The sequence below is a fragment of the Mesoplodon bidens genome (genome assembly GCF_964165515.1).
Source record: "Mesoplodon bidens genome assembly, chromosome: 10".
NCBI lineage: Eukaryota > Metazoa > Chordata > Mammalia > Artiodactyla > Ziphiidae > Mesoplodon > Mesoplodon bidens.
The window spans coordinates 45,920,081-45,937,851 of NC_138172.1; the positions used below are offsets into that span (position 1 = coordinate 45,920,081).

General features: G+C 48.4%; 1 protein-coding gene across 15 annotated transcripts in view; it reads left to right on the top strand.

Moving 5' to 3' along the window:
* Positions 1–17,771, top strand: part of TRAK1 (trafficking kinesin protein 1) — a 106,614-nt gene that overhangs the window by 70,913 nt on the left and 17,930 nt on the right. For all 15 annotated transcript variants that reach the window (XM_081246741.1, XM_081246742.1, XM_081246730.1 and 12 more), the window contains 9 exons: positions 1,166–1,266; positions 2,096–2,204; positions 4,087–4,165; positions 5,144–5,274; positions 5,945–6,019; positions 6,575–6,712; positions 10,380–10,456; positions 11,857–12,093; positions 13,155–13,471. In XM_081246741.1, the coding sequence (XP_081102867.1) occupies positions 1,166–1,266; positions 2,096–2,204; positions 4,087–4,165; positions 5,144–5,274; positions 5,945–6,019; positions 6,575–6,712; positions 10,380–10,456; positions 11,857–12,093; positions 13,155–13,471 (1,264 nt within the window). The remainder of the gene's footprint in view (positions 1–1,165; positions 1,267–2,095; positions 2,205–4,086; positions 4,166–5,143; positions 5,275–5,944; positions 6,020–6,574; positions 6,713–10,379; positions 10,457–11,856; positions 12,094–13,154; positions 13,472–17,771) is intronic.

Genomic DNA, 17,771 nt, shown 5'->3' on the forward strand with positions numbered 1-17,771 from the left:
GCCCCCTACTTGGCCCCTTCTGAGCAGAGGGACATGCCATCAAGAACCAGTAAATGGTCACCCGTCGCCCCTCACGTGCTACTTCTCCAAGGTGCTGCCCTTGCTTGGGGCTTCCTTTCCTCACACAATGTGCATCCTGCACCTGGGGGTGGAAGTGACTTTTTGTCCCCTTGGGAAACCTTGGAATTTGAAAACTGTTTCCCTTTGGCACATCATTCAATGATCAGTCTAGGTGTTGAAGCTGAAGCCTTTACTCACATAAAACTGGTTTCTCCATGGAAGATAAAATATATTCACGGTGTTGTGGAGGAAAGTTGGGATAAACTATAGACCCCAAATCAAATTAGAAACAAGAAAGAATTAAAACAATTATAATCCTCGCTCACAGTGCTGGTTGCCTATTCATCGGTGCTGAATGGTGAAAGGGCAGGTGAAAATTTTTATGGCTCAGGTTTGTTTATTTTAAACCTGAAGTATAAATAAGTGTGACTTGCAGAACCATCCTTGCAGTAGTCGGTAAGGCCAAGTTCCTGATGGTTGCCTCTTTTCTTCCTGTATCTGGAATGCCTATCTTGTAATCACTGAGTACAAAGCAAGGTCTGGCCAAGCTTGGCCAGAATTCCTGTGAGGGTGTAGCAGTCACAAGGTGGGGCTATGAGATTTTCCAAGCGGGAGAACAAGGGTTGACAGGCTCACTGCTTATAGCTGCCCACCTGGAACTGGCATCACCAGGGTCCTGGTCCGAGATGGGATTTGGTTTTGGCAGAAGTGAATGGCCTCTTCCTCCATGTGGTAACATGGTCCACTTCTCTGAGTGTTTTCCCAGCTGGTCATCTATTTACTTGCAAAGCCCCTATGCTGTCTTGCCGCCCCCCGCCCCCAGCCATCATTCTAGCACCTTCTAGTCCCCTCTCACCTCTTCTTTGTACCAAAGTAAAAACTACACATGTAGACAGAGGAATTTTTGCCAAAAGGTAATTGATTGTATTTTTCTTAAATGGGATCAAACTCAGCCCTTTGTTTTCCTTGAATAGCACAAAATCGGCGACATGCCTTCACTCTGAAGGAGGAATTTAAAAAATGTTGTCACTGAGCCATAAGTGTTTAAGCACGAGTGGGGATACTGTCACATTTAGAGAGCGCACGACGGGCTGTGTTTGTGCAGGTGTCACAGCTCCGGCACGAACTGTCCATGAAGGATGAGCTGCTTCAGTTCTACACCAGCGCCGCAGAGGAGAGCGAGCCGGAGTCTGTGTGCTCCACCCCGTAAGTCACCCAAGGGCCTGTCTCTAGAGGCCGGAGCACTGGCTGGCTGCGGTCCATGTCCTTGGAGTTTCCTAGACAGCGTCACCTTCACTGGCAGCATGAGTCAGCTGCTCTCAGCCTTCTGTAGGCCAGACATCTCTGAGTGCCTCCGACAGATGGATTTCCCTATTCTGATGGGATTTTAGTTTTCCTCTTCCTGGGTCTTACTGCTTATTTGTCACTTTAGATTGGTTTGGCCTGGCTGTTAAGGAGCAACAGGCTGGACTCTGCATTTGGAGGAAATACAGGGTTCTGGAGCCAGCAGTGCTGTGGGGGGTCCTTGGGGGGTGCCTGGGGGGAGGGGCTTCTCTGAGTCAGCAGAGTCTCCTATTAGGAACATGAACTCTAGAGCCCGATGGCCTGAGTTCAGATCTTGGCTCTGTGGCTCGTGGCCAAGTTACTAACCTCTCTGTGCTTGTTTCCTCATTTGTAAAGGGCATAATAATAGTACTCAGTTCTTAGGGCTGTGAGCACTGAATGGGTTCATACATGTAGAGTACTTAAAATAGTTCTTGGCACATAGAAGGCATCCCAGATTGTGTAGACTTCAAATAGAGTTGGTTCCCCCGAAATCTGAGGCAAAGTGGCAGCAAAGGGTTGGGATGTGGCTCTGAAGTGCCGTAAGCCTGTGCTGTTTTCCTGGTGGTGAGGGAGCAGCCTGATGGGTCATTGTCACCCCTGCACCTTTCATGAGCTTTCTTTGAAACGGCCCTTCTTTGTGCTTCTCCGTGGTTTGCCAGGTGGTGGGAGGAAATGCCTCCCTCCCTAGAAAGTGAACTTTCTCCCCCAGGTTGAAGAGGAATGAGTCATCCTCCTCCGTCCAGAATTACTTCCATCTGGATTCTCTCCAGAAGAAGCTGAAAGACCTTGAAGAGGAGAATGTTGTACTTCGATCAGAGGTGAAGTGCACTCCCTGCCCTCGTCCCCTCTGCAAGGATGGTGGCCCCATTTGCATGTCTGGTGAGAATAGCTGTGATTACAGCCCCGCCGTCCTCCAGGGTGATGGTCTGTGGAAGAGCCATGGGGACCTGGGGTCACAGCCACACCAAGTGCCCAGAGGGCGTGCCTCATTTATGAGCTGGGCATTGCCTTCAAAGGGCAGCACATACTGTCCGGGCTGCAGCAGACGGACTGGTGAATTATGCAGCGTGAGGATGGGTAAGAGTGGCAAACCCTTCTCCTTCTCGGTCAGGGCCAAAGCTCCTGCAAAGCGGGGCCTTGCCACGGTGGTCTCCATCTCGGACATAGAAATGACTTGGAGGCCTGGTGTGAAAGCCTCGTTTTCACTTTACTGCAGGTCAGATGTGCCCTAATAGTACACGAGAACTTGGAGACATATTTCTTAGACAGTTAACTTAAAAAGGTTGAACTGAGTTAGGCGGCTTGGAAACCTGTGCTTTTGAGTATTTCTGATTGGCTAGTCACTATGGTGGGTACTTTGCCTGCATTATTTTTTAAAAAATCTTCACAACAAGGCTTGGAAGCTGCTTACTTTGATTCTCATTTACAGTAGGGAAAACCGGGACCCAGGCTACTAAGTGTTTTGATTGCCCAAGATCTTGCAAATTAGTGAGCAACAGAGCCAGGGTTTGTAAGTCTCTGTGGCTCCAAACCCCACATTATTTCCCTTCACCCACTGCCCCTATCCAGAAATACAGATGCATGCAAATTTAGTCCTTTTTGTTTAATTATCAGTGAGTTTATGCTTTCTAGCCAGAGGTATGGTACAGCCCTATTGATCAGGCCCTTGTCTGTCAAGTTTGGGCTGCATGTTCACCTAAGCTGGCCCAGGGTTCCCCAAAGTCCCTCCAATAGGGCAGACCACCTGTCACCTCGAACTTGCCTCATATGTTGGAAAGAGCCTCATATCTGGGCTTAACAGGATGCTCTTCTGCCTGAGGAAAGGGTCATTCATGTCTCTTAGCCATCAGCTCTTCCAGCCTCTCATTTACTGATGGGAGACTTAAGCCCAGTGTGACCAAGCTTTCTCTGCCAGGCAGTGGCTGACCAAGACCACAGTCCAGTTTTCCCCATTCTGAGTTCCAGCATCTGCCCCAAGTAAATGCTCTAGCCCCAGGCACACAACAATTTGTCTCTCTGTCGGAGTCTTCCCCTAAAGCAAGCAGAGGGAATCTGATCCCAGCCACAGATTCCGGCTCCTGCATCTGGCTTTCAGGACTGTGGCATCTCTGGGGCCAGGACCTGAGGGCTCAGAGATACCTCTCTAACTGGGGCGTTTTCTTGGGGCCTTCAGATCTCTTATCTTCCCACCTTTTCAGCCAGGAGCAAAGCCATCCAGAGTCCGAGGGTAGCTCTTGGGTCTCTGAGCTTTAATGCTTTCATAGTGTACCCTGTTTTTACTCAGCTGAATACAACAGGTCTAACTCCCACTCAGAAACTCATAGGATGGTGCCCAGCACGTAGTAGGTGTGATAAGTGTTAGCCATTCTTGTGGTGGTGGTTATCCTTAGAATGCCCACAGTAGGCAAGGCTGTGTCACAGGCACTGTTTGGGTCACAAGGGGGTCCATGACTATGAGCCAGGACAGACACACGTGAGTAGACAGGCCGACTGATAGAGGGGACGCTCACAAGAGTTTTAGCACCTGCTTTGTGTGGTGCCCTCTAGTGGTTGGGATTGACTTTCTATATCTGACGGCTCAGTGGGTCACAGCTGGGGAGATGCTGAAGGGCAGCTTTCCAGACCCAGGTTAGCCCTTGCTGCATCCCCTAGGCTGTCCAGGTGTGACTGTGGGATCTCTGACCTGAGCCTTGTCCACAGGCCTGCCAGCTGAAGACGGAGACCATTACCTATGAAGAAAAGGAGCAGCAGCTGGTCAACGACTGCGTGAAGGAGCTGAGTATGGCCTGCCCCCCGCCCCTCCTGTCCCCCGCTTTTACTTTCCCCATCTGCCATAATTAAGACCAGACAGATTTGCATCACCTGATAGAGTGTGGTTTTCCCGCCAGCCTGGGCTCAGTAGCATTTTTTCTGAAAACTAGAGGCCTCCCCTGATCTTGTGTGGCACCCCTCACCCTCGTGTATGAGCACTGGGTGCGGTGTTGTCAGCCATATGTTCCCAATCTCTCACAATTAATTAAAATTAATTTTAATTTTGGCTTTCTGCTGGAATATTGGTTATTGAATGTCTGAGTTAGGTCCAGCTTCGGAGTCCTGAGCTGAAGATGTGGAAGAACAGCCTTGTAGTATCAGTAATTTGATGTGTAAACGTTGAGGCCAGAGTTCTCAGATTTGCAAATACGACGTGCTTCCCCCCACCCTCTCCATTATAAGTTTACACGTTAAGACAAATGGGCAACACAGTATTCTGAGTGTCAGCAAAACACTAAGTCAATGAAACACACCCTATGTTTAAATCTAGTAAAATGAGTTATGGCTCTGAATATGGGTTGAAAACGCCCAGGGGAATTGTATTCTGCATGGCAGTAGTTCGTTTCTAGAACAGAGTGCAGCAGGGCTTCCTGTTACTGATGGGGGTGTGTTCCTGTGTGGAACGTGCAGAATTGGCCAGAGGCGCCTTCTGTTTGGTATGGCACCTCCGGGCTGACTGCGAAAGCCTGCCCAATTTTCTCTGGGGAGGTGGCTCTGGGCAGTGGGGTGAGGACCCACCCAGAGCCTGCGAGCCACAGCTGGTGGGCCGGTTCCTCCTCACGACAGACCGAGCCCATATAGGAAGATGGGGACTCTCCCTCCAAGCCATCTTCACGTGCCCTCTCCACTACTCCCCCCTGTCTTGTAATAAAGATGTTTTTTTCTTGGACAAACCACAAAGAAACCATTCTCTCTGGCTCTCGTGACTGTTGTTTCTTGGTCAAAGGGGATGCCAACGTGCAGATTGCCAGTATCTCGGAGGAACTGGCCAAGAAGACGGAAGATGCTGCCCGCCAGCAGGAGGAGATCACACACCTGCTCTCCCAAATAGTTGATTTGCAGAAGAAGGCAAAAGCTGTAAGGCTTCTGTTTCTCTGGCTGATACAAAACTAGCTGTTCTGAGATCGAGAAGGGGCATGTACCCCAAAGACGGTGCCCTTTAGATTCATATTTTAGGAATTTGTGCTGTCCCTTTAGAGCTTTTGCTAAAGCTTAGTGGATTCAATAGCATAAAATTTGTTGCCCTGAATTGGCAAGGGGATCACATTTATCACCACTTACCTCCTAAGAAAAATCTGCAAATGACTAGAACTCATTAAGAAAGGTAAAGCGGCTGTAAACAGAGAGCTTGGGAATTCAAAGTCTGAATAATCTAGTTTGGTATTTGTCCTTACACAGGGCACCTGTATGTTCTGCAGTAGAACCAAGTCCCCTTTAGATTTAAGATGAAGCAGCGAAAAAACAATTAAGTTTCCCATGTCAGGCCTTTGCTAGAAGCCTGAGGTGAAATGCTTCCAGAGAGCAGCTGTGACTATGGAGGGTAGGGGTAAGCGATAGGGAATGAACACGGACACAGGAAATACGCTGCCTTCCAAACTATATAAAAGACAAAATTTGACTCCAGTATAAGAGAAAATCTCCCTGTGGACATGTGATAGGATCAAACGGATGAGGGAGTAAGAGGGGAAAAGTTAGACTTTTCTACGTGTCTTAAAAGAGAAGCTGATTTCCCTTTGCCACGTTCTAGTGTGCAGTGGAAAATGAAGAACTTGTCCAACACCTGGGGGCCGCCAAGGATGCCCAGCGGCAGCTCACAGCCGAGGTGAGTGGCTCTCCCTCATTTCATCAGGGCCCCCAGTCCCAGCTGGGGTACATCAGCCTCCCTCCAACAGGCTGTGTGGGTCCCGTCCATCTGAACAACCATTCTGATATTGAACTGAATGTCATTCTTACTCCTAAGGCAGCTCCCAGTCGCGCTGACGCTGGTCGTGAGCACCTGGGAGGCTGGGCTGTACACCAGCCTGGAGCTGGGCGCGCACGGGCCCCCGACAAACGTTCCAATAATAAGGGAAAGGACACAGAGCATGCCATGTCAGAGGAGCCCTGTTCAAAGACGTGGCAGGAAACGAGGGAGTGATGATTTGCCCTCTCGTTTGTTTTCTCTCAGTTGCTCGTTAGTGTTTTAGGAGATTTCCGAGTCTGCAAGTAAAAGAAAAACTGTGCCTTGAGGACTCTGGTCTCAGGACCCAGGGCAGCTGGTCCTGTGGAGGGCGGGAGCCTCTGGTAGTGATCCTGGTTCTCTCTGGCTCTGGAGTGGGTGGGTGGGTGGTACCGGGTCTCTCATCCCAGCCCTCTGCCCTTTCCTGGTGTCCGGCAGCTGCGCGAGCTGGAGGACAAGTATGCCGAGTGCATGGAGATGCTCCACGAGGCGCAGGAAGAGCTCAAGAACCTCCGGAACAAGACCATGCCCAACACCACGTCCAGGCGCTACCACTCGCTGGGCCTGTTTCCCATGGTGAGTGCCCGCCTGCTGCCTGACCCCCACTTCCCACCCTCAGGCCAGCGGGTGCTCCTGGGAGGAGGGTGGGTCTGGAGCTGAGCCTCTGCAGGTGGCTTCTCCTTTTGCAGCTTGGATCTGGATCCGAGATGAGGGCTCGCAAGCCCAGCCCGTGGCTTCTTAACCACGTGAGACAAATTGGTTCTTTATTTTCCGTCCCTCTGAATCTGTCTTTTCTATTCCTGCCCTTGGAAGATAAATTTAGTAGGAACTAGATTTAGTAGGCACCTCAGGTATTTGGAAGGCACTCTACATTATTTTTCCCCGACCTTTTTAGAGTATGTGCTATTTTGGCCTCACAAGCACATTCGAGAATTCTTAAATTGCCTTAAGCTTCCGCTAGTTCTTTGTATGTTTATTAACCGTTCTGGTGGCTTTCGGCATCTGCGATCTGAAAAAAGATTTCCCTCTATGCTGGGTGTGACATTTTTATATTTTTCATCTTATTTCCCCACAATCTTATTTCTTTAACCCTGGCCTGATCTGTTTCATGTTTAAGCTTTAGGGGAATGTGGTTGAGAAGGGGGCTTTCCAGGAGGCTGACCTCTCCCTATGGGGGTTGGGCAGCACAGGGTGGTGCCCCTCTGCTGGTCATTTCGCAGTAGTATTTGGGGAACTTTCTCATTTTATCTTCTTCTGTCAGACTAGGGCCCCTTGAAGGTGGGGACCATGTCTTGTTTGCTATTTCCTCCTTCCCCTTCTTTAATACTCTGCACCTAGCACAGTGCTTGGTATATTGTAGAGTTGTAGGTGCTTACTAGATATTAGATCTGGATGGCTGGATCAACAGACTGAAAAGCAAATGACCAAGAACTTTTCAGGCTCTATTTCCATTCTTTGATGAGAGGTACCAGTTCTCTCTGAGGAGAGAAGAACTTTTGAGAGAAACTCCCCTAAATGAAATAGGAGTGGAGGGCTGTATAAATGTTTGTGAAAGTTGGTCCCTTTCAAATTGACCTTTACTCAGGGCTCTTTTTTCTTCACAGATTCCCCCTCCCCATTGCAGACACTGTCACCCAACCCCTTGCTGTCTGAACCACTTTTTCTAAATCATGATCTCCTTTTCCTCTTTGATTTCATATATAAAGTCAGGCGCTCTCTCTCCACCTGATTGAAATCTAAGGGAAACCAAAAAGAAAGACACAACGTAAATAGTCAGCTTTCCAAGAAACAGATTGGTGATCCAGTGATTCCAAGAATCCCAGTGAAGGCAGCAAAGGACAATATATCCCCTGAATCGCGATCTAGAGCTGACTGTGCTCGGCTCACAGACGGGCCCGTGTAGCTTTGTACACTCCCTGCCTCACTTTCCCTCCTTCCCGGTTTCACATCTCCTGGGGCTGTCTTGTTTCCTGCATGCCTGGGATTCACTCTCCTGTGTTCCTGCTCTCAAGGACAGACCTGTACTTTAAAGCTAAACCAGGGCATAAGAAAAGTTGCATTGAAAGTCTGCATTTGGGTTTCTTCTGGAGAGATTGATTCTCAGCGTTTATTATTTGCTGAGGTGGAGCTTTTGTTTGCCCTTTTTCTGCTGTTGGCAGAGCTCAGTTTTTGAAGACGCTATTTTTAAAGTGCATTATGCATGAAAGGTATTGAAGGCAATCTAAAGCTCGCATCATGCCTGTGTCTCTGGAGCAGGACACCCGGGTCTGCCTCTCTTGCTCCCAGCCCTTCTAACTGCTGAATAAAACAGTGAGTAGCAGGTTTTGCTCAAGTATGTTCCCAATTCTCTTGCATTATGGCCAAGAGTCCTTAATCTGGGATCTACAGACAGGATTCAGTGGGCCCTTGAACTTCGAGGGAGGATTATATCTTACATGTTCATTAATACCTAACTGTACTTGGTGTTTCCTTCCTTCACGAAGGTAGGTAACAAAACCACAGCGATATAAGCATCCCCGTGACTTTGTCATCCATCGAAATCACAGCTCTTCTCATAGCACATGTCAGTGGCCACAGATGTCCCGAGACACCACCTGTGCTAATCTCCGCTTCAAAGTGACAGTCATTACGAGTCCTGAAACCCGATCCTGTGTGTTACTCTATCATACTTGCAGTTATTAATATTTTAGTAATTAACTCAGTATATCTGGCTTCCTCTTTAATCCTAATTATTTTATTCATTTAAAAACATTATTCTGAGAAGGGATCCATGCTCATCTCCAGATGGCCCAGGGGGGATCGTGGCCACAAATGTCACAGACCTTGCTTGTGACTTTCCTCCAGAACAGCAGGGTCATTAGTAGTTTGGTATCTTGTTTCTTTTAAGTGGTATGAAGGTCCTTCCCTTGTGCAGAACTTGGAATGTAAACAGTATTAAGAAAAATAAACTAGCTTAAAAATTACAAATTCCAGACGGGAGCATCGCCAGTGGACTGGGGGGCCCTGGAGGTGAATACCCTGGAGGAGGCCCCATGTGCTGTCAGCTGGGAAGCCACTGGCCACAAGTGACTATGTAAATTTAAATCACTTAAAATTAGTGCAGTTAAGAATTCAGTTCTGGGCTTCCCTGGTGGTGCAGTGGTTGAGAGTCCGCCTGCCGATGCAGGGGACACGGGTTCGTGCCCCGGTCCGGGAAGATCCCACATGTCGTGGAGCGGCTGGGCCCGTGAGCCATGGCCGCTGAGCCTGCGCGTCCGGAGCCTGTGCTCTGCAACGGGAGAGGCCACAACAGTGAGGGGCCCGAGTACCGCAAAAAATAAATAAAAAAGAATTCAGTTCCTCAGTCACACTGGTCACATTTCAAGCGCTCAGTAGCCACCTGTGGCCAGTGTCTCCCATACTGGATGGTGCAGAAAGAGAACATTCCCGTCATCGCAAGAAGTTCTGTTGTTCGGCACGAATTTAGCCCTTCTCTTCAGGTTCTCCTAGGTGGTGTCCTCCTCTGAGGCCTCAGCAGGTGCTTTTCTGCACACCCTGGTCCTGTCGGCATCCACCTGCATGAGCATGAGGGATTGTCAGGCTCCGATTCACCCAGTGAGGCCTGGTGGGCGGCTCAGGGAGAGGGGTATTCAGCAGGCCCCTTCATTGCTGAGTCTGAGCTTGGGGCTTGGCCCATCCAGGAGGTGAGAAGTCCTCAATGACTGGTCTTCCCCAGACCCACACATTCACAACCTGGCTAGAGAAAGACGCAAGTGGACTGTTCAGAGAACTGGCAAGGTCTTAATGTGTTTGCTGTCTCCTTGGGGAGGAGATGAAGGATTCCTGGCGGAAATGAGATGTGAGCCGGTTGTTAAAGGTGGGTGAGCCACAGATGGTTGGTGGGCACAGGAGCTTTCCCTGCCGGAGGCCAGGGATCACAAGAGCAGAGCCCAAATGACAGCACCCATCACTCAGGTCCTCCCCCGCCAGCTCTCTGCCTCTTCTTGTGGTCACCGCCACAGCTCCATGGTTTAGCCCAGGGAACATTGGGTTTGCTCTCAGACCCTCAGTTCATAGGAGCAAAGGGGCTTTACACTCAGCTCCACGGGGATCGCTCAGCCCGGTTCTGCCCGTGGCAGATGCTGTCACCCTGTGTTCCGAGGCCTCGGTTTATGCTCTGTGTCCAGGCTGTCTTCGCGCCTCTTCTAGAGACAGAGCGCTTGAATTGCTGCTCACTCACTGTGTGTCTCCCGGCTTTTCCCAGGACTCCTTGGCGGCGGAGATCGAGGGAACCATGCGCAAGGAGCTGCAGCTGGAAGAGCCCGAGTCGCCAGACATCGCGTAAGGCCTTGGTTCTCAGCTCCCAGGGACTGTGGGGTGGGGCTCAGATGCCAGCAGTGATCACTGTGGTCCTTCCGCAGACAGTCTAGATTAGGGGAAATTAGAGAACGCAGCTGACAACCCCCCTCCTCCTCTGGTTGGGTTTTAAATATATATTATGAACTTGTGGAAAGTTAGGGAAGGACAGATGTATTTCCCATCTCTCTTCACGCAAGCTCCATCTTGACACCACCGCTCATTTTTATCTTTCTTTTCAGTGGAAAATGTTACTTTAAAAAAAATTTGACGTCTGTGAGGAAAAGAAAAATAAGATGCAATCTGAGATACAGAGGGCCCTTCGGGGGGTGGGGTGTGAGCAAGGCTTCTGTTTCCTTTCTGCATACACACCGGCCTGTGCCATCTCTCTTCCTAACTTGAGAGCTTGCACTTGGCCTGCTCAGAGGTGTAAGGAACCTGTGCATCTGATTTCATCAAGTTTTCTCTGTACCCAAATCCCATAGACAGAACTTAAATGGGATCCTGGAAGTGACCAGTCCCTAAGCCTCGGTGCATGTGTGAAGCCCTTTGCAGCCCAGAAAGAAGCAGCCATTATAGAAACATACCTACCTTTTTCTCCTTAAAGAGAACAAATGAGCATCAAAGTGTGGTTCTGCTCTTAGAAATGGCAGTTTCCAGGAAAAAAAAAAGACTAATTTGGTGTTTATCATCTCATTATAGAAGTTTTTAAGACTAACTTTAAGTCTTACTTTTTTTTTTAAATATGAATGGTCAACAAAGACTCATTCTGCAAAAATTTATTGAGCCCTGTTATGTGCTGAGCAGTGAAGACTGCCCTCCTGGAATTTGCTTTCTAGAGACTATCATGAGAGAAGAAAACTAGGTGGGAGACAAAAGTTACCATTAAATATATTTGTAGGGGCTTCCCTGGTGGCGCAGTCGTTGAGAGTCCGCCTGCCGATACAGGGGACGTGGGTTCGTGCCCCGGTCAGGGAAGATCCCACATGCCGCGGAGCGGCTGGGCCCATGGGCCATGGCCGCTGAGCCTGCGCGTCCGGAGCCTGTGCTCCGCAACGGGAGAGGCCACGGCAGTGAGAGGCCCGTGTACCGCAAAAAAAAAAAAAAAAAAAAAAAAAATTTGTAGGTCAAGCTTAAGGGAAGTAGGAAGCAGTATCAACTTTAGGACACAACCACGTAGTGGAGCCCTGAATTCTGTGGGTATTGAGTCTCTTGAATTCCAACCAACACCCTAAGAAACACGTTGAAGGCACAGGGTGTCAGGTTGCTTGGGGGTCACAGTGGGCCAGCTGCCTATTGGCTTCTCAGTGGATAGTGTTTGGAGGATTGAACTCCAGGGTCATTCCTGCACTTGCTTAGTCATGGATGATGTGCGTTCTCCCCAGTCACCAGAAGCGAGTCTTTGAGACCGTAAGAAACATCAACCAGGTCGTCAAGCAGAGGTCTCTGACCCCGTCCCCCATGAACATCCCTGGCTCCAACCAGTCCTCGGCCATGAACTCCCTCCTGTCCAGCTGTGTCAGCACCCCCCGGTCCAGCTTCTATGGCAGTGACGTCGGCAACGTTGTCCTTGACAACAAGACCAACAGCATCATCCTGGAAGCAGAGTCAGCAGACCTGGGGTGAGCCAGCCGGGGTCTTTTATCTTTCTGCTTTGGGGACAGGGGGGATTGAACACAGGTTCAGTCATCAGAAGAAGGGGGGCTGATAAGAGTCGCCTGAGAAGTGTAGACCTTCCAGTTCTCAAATCTGTTGTACCAACTGGCTGAGCTTATGCTTATCTTGATGCTGCTATGTGAACCAGTTTAAAGAGTTATGACAGGATGCACCAGAAGTCGGCTTTTCTGTAAAATGTTGGAGGAGAGGATAAATGACAGTTTTTTTCTGTTAATCTTTATCTGTTAGGCTACAGACCAGACATTTGTTTCATGAACCCCTTTGTAGCTTCGATTCTGAAAGGCTGAGGAGGACTCAGGCTCGGTCTTGTGACCAGAATCTCGTTCGCTTCAGAAGGTGGGGTGCAGGGTGTCTGGCAAGTGCCCGCCACACTATGCATTACTGGGATGGGTCCTCTTCAGTGGTGGTCTGTCATTCTCATCCTGAAGCCCTGCAGGACACCCCCCGTGCCGACAACTGCCATTCCATTGTCCATCCTTGTCCTATGACTTCACAAAATTGGCTTTTCTAACTGATGGGTCAGACAGTTGGAAACTGCTCTATCAGAACTTTGGGTTTTTCGGGACTTTATTATTTTTCTTATTGAAGTATAGTTGCTGTACGATATTATGTCAGTTACAGGTAGGTGTACAACATAGTGATTCACAAGTTTTAAAGGTTATAGTCCACTTAGAGTTATTATAAAATATTGGTTGTCAGCCTGAAGAAGGTTTCTTCCTAAGGCGTCATGAGGGAGATGTTTTGTAGGGGTTGGATTTTATGTAGTGTGTGCAAATTTGCAATGCACCTTAGTGCTCCCTCCTCACCTCCCTGAGGAAAAAAAGAACCAACAGAGGGAATTGTTATTCTGGACAGGCATTTGTTTCCCCATTTTAGCCTAAATTTCAACTGCCTTGGTTTTACTTAGAAGATCCAGCTGCCACCTGGAAACTAGCAGTAAGGCCGTCGTTGTCTAGCGCCCCCTGCTGGGTGCTCCGCGCTCACCCCCCGTTTCCCCTCCTTCCAGAAACGAGGAGCGGAGCAAGAAGCCGGGCACGCCGGGCACGCCGGGCTCTCACGACCTGGAGACGGCGCTGCGGCGGCTGTCCCTCCGCCGGGAGAACTACCTCTCGGAGAGGAGGTTCTTCGAGGAGGAGCAGGAGCGGAAGCTCAGGGAGCTGGCGGAGAAGGGCGAGCTGCTCAGCGGCTCCCTGACGCCCACCGAGAGCATCATGTCCCTGGGCACGCACTCGCGCTTCTCGGAGTTCACCGGCTTCTCTGGCATGTCGTTCAGCAGCCGCTCCTACCTGCCCGAGAAGCTGCAGATCGTCAAGCCGCTGGAAGGTGATCACAAGGGGCCTCGGCCCCTCTCTGCCCTCCTCAGCGACTCTCTGTGGTCCCTGATCCACCACCGGAAAGCTGGCAACCTCTGTAATGCCTACTCCTTTTTCTTCCGAGATAGCCACCCGCGCTGCTGGTTTGAGTTCCTCTGAGTGCCCAGGCCTCCACCTCTCCCGGTGCAGGTTTGGAAATAAATACACACGCAGCCCAGACTAACCTCCAACTCAGCCAAAGAAAAGAAAACGTGTTGGCGCTGGTTTCCTAGTTCTCTTTCTCTTGCATTTAGAACCTTAGAAGTACAAATCTTTTGGGGAGGCAGAGGCGCTCCTAACATCCTCAGAAGTTAATCAGGACATGCCTGGGGGTGTGAGAAGTGTAGCCAATTGATGCTTTGACTTCTCAGAAAATTTGATGTCTGGGAGGGGGTGTGCAAAGCAAACGCTGTAAGTTGTTTTTTTCAATAACCAAGTGAAAGCGGTTTGCTATTTGTTGACTCATGTTCTGCTTTGGTCTTCAAATAAAGAGGGTGTGGCTTTCCTCAGATGCAGTGTGTTCTGAGCAAGGCTTCTAGACCTCCACAATTTGGGGGCCGGGAAGGGGGTGGCTGTGGAGGCGAGTGAGTCCTGTCCCTCTTTAAGCCTACCTTTTCCAGGGGGCAATTCAGTTTCTAGTGTCAGGGACACCCTAGATGATTAACCTCATGGAAAAACTCCCCTGTTTTCCTTCTTTTTGCTTTAGGCATTATAACATGTGTTCCCCTTACCTACCACTACCCTGCTGAGAGCCACTAAGTGCTTGTAATTTTCTTTTTTTTTTCTTCTTTAGTTTGGAAACCCATGAGAGTTTGAGAAGGTATTTCAGAATTCTACTATGTATCTAATGCAAAGCCAAATCAGAATTTCTGTAAGGCAGTGTTTCTCAACTTTTTTTTAAATTACCCTCTTTAAGAAGCCATTTTAGACATTAATTCCCAATCCTTCCCCCCCAGAAAAGTTAATGCCATAGATATATGTGTTATATGTGTATCTGTGCCTAAAGAGAGTACAGTTATTCACCCCAGAAGAACCAGTTTTCAACCCTGGGGGGCAGTATCACCCCTGTTAGGATGCATGCTGTAAGATGAGGTTGTACTTGTTAAAGACCCAAGAAATGCTGGGTGCCATAATTCTCCAAAGGAAGGAAGAGGGTGGGTGAACATTCTTTTTTCATAATTACTTTTTAATTGTATAATTTAGGTCCTTCTTAGATTTCAGAAGAGGGATGGCTCATCCTTTTTTTAACTGTTTATTCAGTTGTATTTGTAAGCTTGGTGATTGTTTTCTGATCCATAATTATGTCTGTTTTTCTTTCAATAAAATCTTCCATTTCTGCAATTTTACTTTTTGCCTTTCTTTTCTTTTTTCTCCTTTGTCTCTCAAAGGTCATTGGAATTTATCATCTCTATCTTGTCTGCTTTCTATATTTTACTTTGTGTTTCATTAGATCATTTAAGGATATGTTTTTGGATTCATTTTCCAAGCATATTGTAGGAAGAGATTTTTTTTTAAGTTATTTTGACCCATTCATCTTTTTCTCTTTTAATCTTGTGACGTAGATAGCAGTAGTTTTGTGATAAATTAATAGAATAAGAGGAAATCCCATTAGATTTGCAAGATAAATTTCAACTATAGTACCCTGCTCACCAGGAACCCATATCACTACCATTAAAAAGTCATGTCTTATCACTATGGTCTGTAAGGTATCCTCATGATAGAGATCTATCCCTCTGGCTCCATTTTGTAGTCCTCTGACTTCTTAGCTGTTTAAAATACAACCAATATTTTTTTTTCTTCCTCTCCTCTACAATTACTTCTGTGTTACCATGTTTAATTTGATATGGTGAAGTGCTGACATGGAAGTCTGCCTGATGCTGGGTTCATTACAGCTCTTAACTGTGGTGTTGGATAAGTTACTTTACCTTTTTGAGCCCTGTTTCCCTTATTGTGAAATAGGGCTCACATCTGCCACACAAGATTGTGTCAAGGAATAAATGTGATGTGTTTTTATCGTGCCCAGCATCTGATAGGTGCTTATTAACTTGTAGGCTCCTTGAACTTGCCCCTATTCCAGTAACTCAGGCATAAGGGCTAGCCTTACCAGTGTTGAGACCTGGACCAGTATTTTGCTGGGGCCAATGTTCTTACATCCTTTTCCACTGCCACCAAGAAGCTGATAGGATTCCCATGCTCTCCAGTGGCCCAGGTAAATGTACCTATGGTGAGGCCCCTGGAGAATGTTGGCTGGGATCATAGCAGATAGCCAATCTGTGTCGTCCATCTGTGTCTCCCTTACCTATTTAATTAATCTTGCTATCTGCTCATTGGTGTCAGCCAAAATAACTGGGCTAGGTGTTTAAGAATGCTAGCACTCTTGTCTCTTCACCTTATCTTACACGTTTTAAGCAGGTAAAGGACAAACAAAATATTCAAACTAGAAAGAGATATATTGGCATTAAAAGGATGAATCAGGCAGTATTTTTCCCCTCTATTTTGCTCTTCCTTTCTGATTGATTATAACCAGATAGTATATCCAAATATAAACAAGTTAATATGTAATTAGGGAAAAGCATACACTTCCAAGCTGTACATTATCCAGCAGGTTTAGTTCTAACTTTTAAAGCCCTAGGTACTCTGCTGACACACATGGATTTAGTTTTCTTCTCCTTTGGTGACATGAAAACCTTTTAGTTAGAACAGTGGGGTGCGGAAAGAAAGCAAACAGAGGAAAGGGGCAGTGACTGTAATTACGTTTCTGCGCTGTCCACGCCCTGCTCCATAGACCATCCTGGTGCCGACTAGGAACATGAAATTTCCCCTCTTTGCCTGCCTGACCCCAGCTTCATTCGCATGTGGGTGGGAGAAGGTGATGGTAATGGGAGGTAGCTAATAGTACGGTGATCCTCCTGCTTTGTGCTTGACAAATAAAGGAGGCCAGGAGGGGTGGGCACGGGAGGTGGGGTGGAGCTGGGGAAACGGGATAGGAAAGAGACAACAAAGGCTCTGAATAAGGCAGAACCCCTCACACTCCACCTCCCATCCACTGCCACGCCCGGACCACCACGTTTGCTCGGGCCTCAGAACCAGTCAGGAGTGGAGATGGTCCATGAGCCCCCTGCATGGCATAACTCACATGACAGTCAAGTTTTCAGAGGTTTTCACCAATAGTCACTTTTGTAGAATAGAAAACACCTGTTTGAGAATTAGAACACCATTCACGTGTGTTATTGACCCGATTTCTGAGGCGCACATTATGTGAGGCCTCCTCAGTGCTGTCTGAGAGGTGGTGTTTATGGTCAAGAGGCTGGGCACTGGAGTCAGCCTGGGTTTAAAGCCTGGCTGTGCAGCCTCTGGCAAGTCACTTTACCTCCCTGCGCTCGGTTTCCTCATCTGTAACGTGAGGTTGGCAGGGTTATCCTGATGACTGAGTCAGTAAATGTAGGCGTCTTAGAAGAGAGCCTGGCCCTTAGTGCTCAGTAAAGGTTGGCTATTCCATGAGTAAAGGAGGCCTGAGGCGTGGGGTAAAAAGGCACGTATTATGCATCTTTCAGCATAACCTTTCCATTGTAATCTCACTAGATTTCCTTGCTCTGCATTTTCAGGGAATGCAAAAAACTCCATGTACTTCTGTAGCCTCTTTAACTCCAAATAGCAACTCTCTGTAGCCTCATTTCTCTCTCAGACTCATGCATGGGGTGGGGAGAGATGGGGGCAGCCTGTTAAACAGATGGAGAATGGAGGCCCATGGGACTCTTTTCCGGGCCCAGACCCCCAGCCTCAAGGAGTTCTTTCCCGGTGCGTTGTAAACGTCTAGAACCCCCTTCAGAAGGATGAGGAGATCTGCCACTTCCTTGACATGGTTCTTCACTTTCCAGTGTGTTGACTTTCCCTTTAGTCCCCTTCCCAGCGTGGCCATGGCCACATTGCATCTGGGGATTTTTCATCTTCCTTCTAAGACCTGGATGCGCTGCCCCAAGCTGGGTGTCGTATTGCCTTGTTTAAAATTTCTCCCAAGTGTAGTTTTGTTGCCAGGAATGTGGACATGTGAACAGTGAACACACAAACCGGGGACCCATGTTGGATTATTATGCGTGGAGGTCCCCAGGAGTGGCAGGAGAAACCCCATTGGTGGGAGAGTGTGCATCTCCTGGCAGGACCTGGATACCCACAGGGAAGCTGCACTGCCTGCCATGTATTCCTCCATATTCTCACTGAGCCCAGGTTCCTGGCTAGTTTTCAGACCTATGGTTTGAGGAGGGAGGCAGGAT